The sequence below is a fragment of the Dendrobium catenatum genome, unplaced genomic scaffold (assembly GCF_001605985.2).
Source record: "Dendrobium catenatum unplaced genomic scaffold, ASM160598v2 fragScaff_scaffold_1400, whole genome shotgun sequence".
Taxonomy (NCBI): Eukaryota; Viridiplantae; Streptophyta; class Magnoliopsida; order Asparagales; family Orchidaceae; genus Dendrobium; species Dendrobium catenatum.
In genome coordinates, this window is record NW_021319862.1 from 2,448,978 (window position 1) to 2,455,823 (window position 6,846).

The 6,846-nt window shown below is 32.3% G+C and overlaps 1 protein-coding gene across 1 annotated transcript; it reads right to left on the reverse strand.

The window, feature by feature from the left end:
• Positions 1–539: 539 nt before the first annotated feature.
• On the reverse strand, positions 540–5,188 carry LOC110092345 (COBW domain-containing protein 3). Its single transcript, XM_020816850.2, has 8 exons — positions 4,987–5,188; positions 4,363–4,559; positions 4,151–4,201; positions 3,959–4,050; positions 3,771–3,835; positions 2,048–2,124; positions 1,824–1,928; positions 540–968 (listed from the first exon to the last, which is right to left on the reverse strand). Exons 1-8 carry the CDS (start codon positions 5,099–5,101, stop codon positions 831–833), a joined length of 840 nt encoding a protein of 279 aa, XP_020672509.1. The 5' UTR covers positions 5,102–5,188; the 3' UTR covers positions 540–830.
• Positions 5,189–6,846: the final 1,658 nt, after the last annotated feature.

Sequence of the window (6,846 nt, forward strand, 5' to 3'; positions counted from 1 at the left end):
CATAATCAAGGCCTGAATATTAGATTATTGGATTAGCATTCAGATTATAATATTATAATAAAATATTTAAAGCTTTTATGAAAATTTTAAATTTATGATTAAGATAAAAATACAATTGAATTGTCATAACAATTTACCTTATTTTAGAATCAAAATTCAGTATTTGATGTGCGAGACAAAAGAATAGAGTAAAAAACAGCAGAATTGCTGCTGTCAAAAGTCACAAAATTTTGATTGATCAAACACAAATTCCTACCATTTTAACAAAAGTTTCATCCATCGTTCCGCCATTTTTGTGTTTTATATATGCTTGATTATCACAAATAAAATTTTTTGCTACATATACATCATTTATTAATTTAGAAAAAAAATTAATAATCAAATATGACATTTTTAGCATGATTATTTTGTAGCATTTGTAAGAACTAAATAAAACTCAGGCAATTTTACAACCCAACAAGATTTTCTTCAAGCCTGGAATAATCAATTAGCAACTTTTGCAGAACTAATAAATGTAAAAGAAAGATATACTATCATAGCGATTAATTTTCATAATACCAATCAATTCCAAGTCTGTTGTTTCAGGATGATTCAATATCATAGAGATCATTAATTTGATCCCAAATATCTATTGTACAGTTTTCATTGTCCTATACAAAGGTCACTAAACAGTAACAAAACTTAATGTAGTTTAAACAATAAAAAATATTCATTAATAAGCTCCCAATAACAGTTTAATCACCAAAACAATCTCTGATTTCACATGCTTCAATTAGATTTCCTTCAGCAATAGTACTGATGTTTGTTTCCAAATAAGTAATATGTAATTTTCAAATTAAGCAACCCTTAAAAGCTTTCTTCAAAGCAGTTTCATCCAGATTTCTTCCAATAAATACAAGTTTGTTGATCCGCTTCTCACCAGATTCCCAGGGTTTTGCTGGGCATCCATCAATTACTGACTGCACTCCCTGAACATATAGAAACATAAGATAGATTCATTTATCATGATATGATTTTGAAAAAGGAGAACTTTTATTATTCTTGGAGGAGAATTACTATCCCCTGCTCTCAAATATATGATAATCATTCATTACTTTTACCAACATGAGAACTTGTGTGCTATTCGTAATTTCAAGAATTTTTATGTTCGTTTGATTATCATGCATAAAAAATTTCACAATAAATTGCTCTGAGAAGATTATTGTGATTTCAAAGTATTAAAGTCTTTTACATGTCTTGGGAATGAAACACATAGTTTCTTCATGGTATTTAATAAGTATTGGACAATTTTTATTTGTGAGATATATGGATTAATTAGATGTTTGCAAAGATGCTACATTTCCAATCATCATATTTTTCATATGTGATGAATGATTAAGGCTTCATTTCGGGCAGCGTTCTACAACAGAGTTTTAGAATTTTTGTATTAAAAATCTGTTTTAGGAAGCAACAAAAAAGCCGTATCAAACAAAGCCTAAATTATAAAATTGATGAAACTCATTCAGCATGTAATTCTTATGTTATAGGTCACAATTACTGATGTCATTTTGGGTTCAAAGATTATAAGAAATGATAGATGAAAAAACATATAAATTGACGGAAAAATCGAGAAAATTTCATCTCATTAAAAAAAAATCATTACAACCAAGGAGATTTTAAAGAGGGTTTGCGTGAAATAAACTTTGATTTCAAATGGAATTCAATCAAATGATGGATTTAGAAATCTTTTCCATTTTTTTAAACTACTTCTCTAGCTTTAAATCACTAAGGAGTCCTAACGAGAAAGAACATAAATAAATTCAGCGAGACTGATGTAAGTAAACCTGAAAAACATAGCGTCCTGTAGATTCATTGACGGATATAACACCTTTCATTCTATAAAGGTCGTCACCCTTTTCATCAACCAATCTCTCAACCCAATCATTGAACTGTCAAATGAACAAATATATTGAAAGCGAGTCGAAGTAGAAAGTAATAGGAGTTCAAATCGTGCAGAAACTTCATCGCAATTCATGTTGTAATAAACAAAGTTCAAACAAAAAATTACCTCATCAAGATCGAGAGTTCCTTCAGAAACAATGCTGACACTAGAGACTGCTGAATCATGTACATGATCATGATGATCTGAAAGGAATACGGACCAAAGAATAAATTCATGTAAGCTCGAAACACTAATGTTCAAAAGATGCAGTAAGCGACCCCAGTTCAATAGTTACAAAAATATCTACTCAGATATAAAAGTCCAAATGGTACAGCAAGTAAAACACAATCATGCACCATGGAAGGGAGGTACAAGACCACACAAATTAATAATAGTTGTTACCACAATGATACAATGAGGGGAGGTACAAGACCACACAAATGAATAATACTTGTTACCGTATTTAAATTATCAGTCTAAATTAGTTAACAATATTATTACCGGGTCACATCCCAAAAAGAGAAAAATAAAATATTCTCCTCTATTTTATTTTCATTTTTTTTCTTGTCTATATATAGGTACATATATGCTTGTATTAGTATATTAATTTAATTAAGATATAATCATTCCAATTCTTTCTCCCCTTTAATAATCCACATACATAGACCCAGTTTAGAAGATAAAGAAAAAATATTTAATCAACCTAACATATTACATCTAAAACAACCTTATATTTGGGTTCATAACCTTATATTTGGGTTCATAACCTTATATTTAAAAATATTATAATTATATCAAAGCTTCACATCCGATAAACTATATATCTGGATTAAATTTCTTATATGTGAAAAAAAAATAAAAAAATGGCTTATGTCTGAAAAAACTCTTATATTCGGATAAGGGACCCCATAGTTGCATATCTTTTATTGGCGTAACAGCTGATGTGGCCCTATTTTGCCTGTGAGGGAGTATAGAATTATTAATATTGCCACAATTTTCAAACAGGTGACCAAAAATGCTGATAATATCACTACTTATCACAAGGCACTGAAAAGAAACTCCGAAGGCATGATATAAATTGGGAAGTAGATTAACTTTAATATTATTAATCCGCAGTACATCAAGCTCAACTTAGACAATTTCATGTTTATCATAGTTTTAACAATAACGAAACAATTCAATACTAGCTTAATGTGATGTGAATACAATGCAAACGAGAGCACGTTAAGTCAAGGAAGATACACATCAACCGATTACCATAAAATGCAAAATTCCAGAAAACATTAGTAGCTATGGTGTGTAAAAAAGAGCAGCAACTGGGAAAGGATTGGGACGGAGTAAAAGACGTATAAAGTAAATCTCTGCCTAACAAACAAGCAAACAAAGAAAATGTTTCTTAGCTGCCTACATAAGACTCATACAGAACATGCAAAGAAGGAGCTCTTAGTGGTGTTTGTGCTTCCTAGTAGATGAACTATGAAGATAATAGGGGACTCTTTGGGGCTATTTGTAAAAATAGTTGTAGAACTATTTTTAGAAAAAAAAAATATTTATTTTTTGTAAGTACTTCACACATTTTTCTTTCGAAAAAGATCGACAACTACTTTTTTATAGCTACAACATTATAATAAATCTAATTGTAAGAAGTTACTTTCCATCACAAAAATATCTGAAATAAAATAAGACCATTATAGTCAAATAGAACTATGACAACCACCAAAAAGCAAATTTGCGAAAAAAACTTTCTTAAATAGACCCTAAGATTGATAAATTGTAACATGAATAACATAAACAACTAAGCAGGTATAAAAGAAACGTTGATCTTTGTTAAGAGTACACAAGAAATGACCATGCCCATGTTCACAATGATGCACAGCATGCTGGTTTGAATCAACATGAATCTCTGACTCAATCCTGTAAAAGGGAAAAAAAATCTTTAATTAATGGAGCTTTTGTATGAACTCAGAAGAACAATTACAATAATGTTATATGCTCGCTGAGAAGGAACAACACAGAAGCACAGATAGAACCAATGACCTGTCAAGATCATATCCACCCACCCCTAAGACAAAATCCATGTCAACAGCTCCAAATTTAGCTTGTTGTATTTGTGCCATCCCATTTATATTCTATGAAAATAATAATTTTGGTTATAGAAATTGTAGTCATTCACCATTTAATTCATAATATACTGAAATTACAAATAATTATCTAAAAAGAGAAAAATACCCTAATCCTCTTAGCCAGGGTTTCCAATTCAGCTTCACTTACTAGATCTATCTGCCACAATAAAGGAAATACCAAAAAAACCTAATTTAAAGAAAGCAAATGCAATTGTAATTTTGCAAGGAAAATAAATTCCTTCAGAACATATGGTGAAAAACAATAAAAAAGGCCTACTAAAACAAAACTCTTTGGGTTAATGCACAATGCAGACTCGCCTTGTTTAATATTATCCGATCAGCATAAGCAACTTGCTCTACTGCCTCATTCACGACCCATCTTGGCTTCACTTCATTTAAATGTTGCATCGCATGCTTACAGTCAACTAAAGTGACTACACCATCGAGCTTTACATGCCTTGCAACCAATTCATCTGAGCAGAAAGTTTCAATTACAGGAGAGGGTTTAGCAAGTCCTGTGGACACAAAAAAAAATAGAGAAAAAATAAAAAGATCAGTATATAAGCACGCACACAAAAAATCAATAATTTAGCTGTAAATAAATGTTGCAAGGAAGAGATAATACTATTTACAGTTAGCAGGGATAAACAAACACAGCACAATGTGTATCACGATACCAGTAATAAATTAAGAGAAGAATTTTTGCAGTAGGTTATATAAGATTTGAACACAAGAAGCGGATTATTGACCATATATACTGTGCAATCATAAAATTTAGCAATAGCAGTTTTGACTAACACAGATAACAGAACCTGCGTCACATAGCATAACGCGAGTGTAATCTACCTATACAAGTAGACAATAAAGACGGTGCATTCCAAGATACCAACTTTATATGCATTTAAGTTACAGTTCATAGCTTTAAAAGGGCAAAGATGGTACCTGTAGTTTCAATAACAATACGGTCAAATTTGTCTCTTTTTTCTTTAACTAATTTCAGAAGCATTTTCACCAGATCTCCCCTCACAGTGCAACAGAGACAGCCATTATTAACCATGATAATGTCCTCAGCCACGGAAGAATGATCAGCAACGAGTGTACTGTCAATATCAACTTCTCCAAACTGCCAATAGAGAAAGGCAACGCAAAGATGTCAAATAATTTCCACAACTAACATTGGATAATAAGGATTCCTTACATGAGCCGGTTTTTAATTTCTATGTTTTGCTACTGAACGTGTTCTCTTATAATCTGCGTATCTTTCATAAGCATTGAAGGGTCAAATTCGTTAGACAATTTTTCAATGATGCTTTGGTAATCTGAGATGGATGACCATTCGCACTACTAAAAAAGCAAGGTGGGAGTTTTCAAGATGGCTCAAAAGGTGCAAGGAAGAGGGGAAATCGAAACAGGTGCATGCACAGTAGTCAGAGAATAAAAAAATGCAGAGTTGAAATACTAAAACTATAGATATGGTGACCCTATAGGCAAGAAACATTTTTTTTCAATTAAAAAGATCAATGTGAGTTCTAAAAGCACCCATGATGCTCTATGGAGACTAGAGAATGGATGGTGAGCAACCTGAAGTTTCAAAAGCTGTCTAGGGAGGATTTCCTTGAGACTTTCCTCAATCTAGCTGTCAAGGTCAACTGTATTTATTTAAAAGATGTGGCATATGAGATTTCCCTTAGACATAAGCTCCTATAATTAATCACATCCCAAACACAAAACTAAAAACACTATCAATTACAGACATTTATTGCATTGTAAATTGGTGGTTGGTGTTTCAATTTATGAAGAAAGAATGGACAAGATATGAATAGTCAATCTGATCAAGATCACCAGTTTATTCATCCCAAGTTGACCTAGCAGACCAAGTTTACTAACGATAGAGGATCAAAAGGCCAAGTTATTTAGGAAGTCTAATTATCACCATGAGTTGTCTTCTATTAGATACACCCAATAAACCAAGGCGGCAATATGCCAAGGGGGTATACCTTAAGATAAGACGCAAAGTTCATCTAGAATGAAAAATCCCATAGGGCATATTGGTTTTTACCAGCATGGTTGACTATATTTCCATGAAAGTACAACACATAGAGTTCGCCATTTCATATCAAAGATGGCTTAAAGATATACATGGCTAGATCAGCCAAGAGGCATTGACATGGCAAATTTAGTTGTCCAAGGTCAAGTTAGCTTAGCCCAAAGGGAATGCATCCTAAGACACAGAAAAGGTTGCATTGAAAGGAAATCCCTTTCAAAGTAGATCTAATGTTTAACAAACAGTGTTAAACTGTTAATCATAATTTAAAGAAGCAGGGAAATAACCATTAATAATGTACCATATTGTGCCTGACCAATTCATATTAAAATTGGCTTACAGGCACAATAAAAGAGGCCAATGTGGCTTAAAGGCATAACAATTTAATTGTTCCAGAATGAATCTTGAATCCATCAATAAAAGAGTATCTTAAGGCATATGAGTGCACAGGAGTTGTGTCATAGGGAACCTTTATTAGAAAGCCTAACACGTAATTGTCCATTCTTTGCTCTTAAGGTTATCATCTACATGCTAGAGGAGAGATTGTCATATATATAAGTCGTCTCAAAAAGGGGTACATTAGGGTGTCAAAAAATGACCCGACCTGGAAAAATACGGGTTCGGGTTCACCCGTTTAATAAATGGCCCAGATTCGGGTTTGAGCTTTTTGACCTTTTTATTAAACGGGTTGGGTTCGTGTTGACCCAACAACCCATTTTTGACCTGTTCAATATCTTTTTTTTTCCTTAATTTTTTTA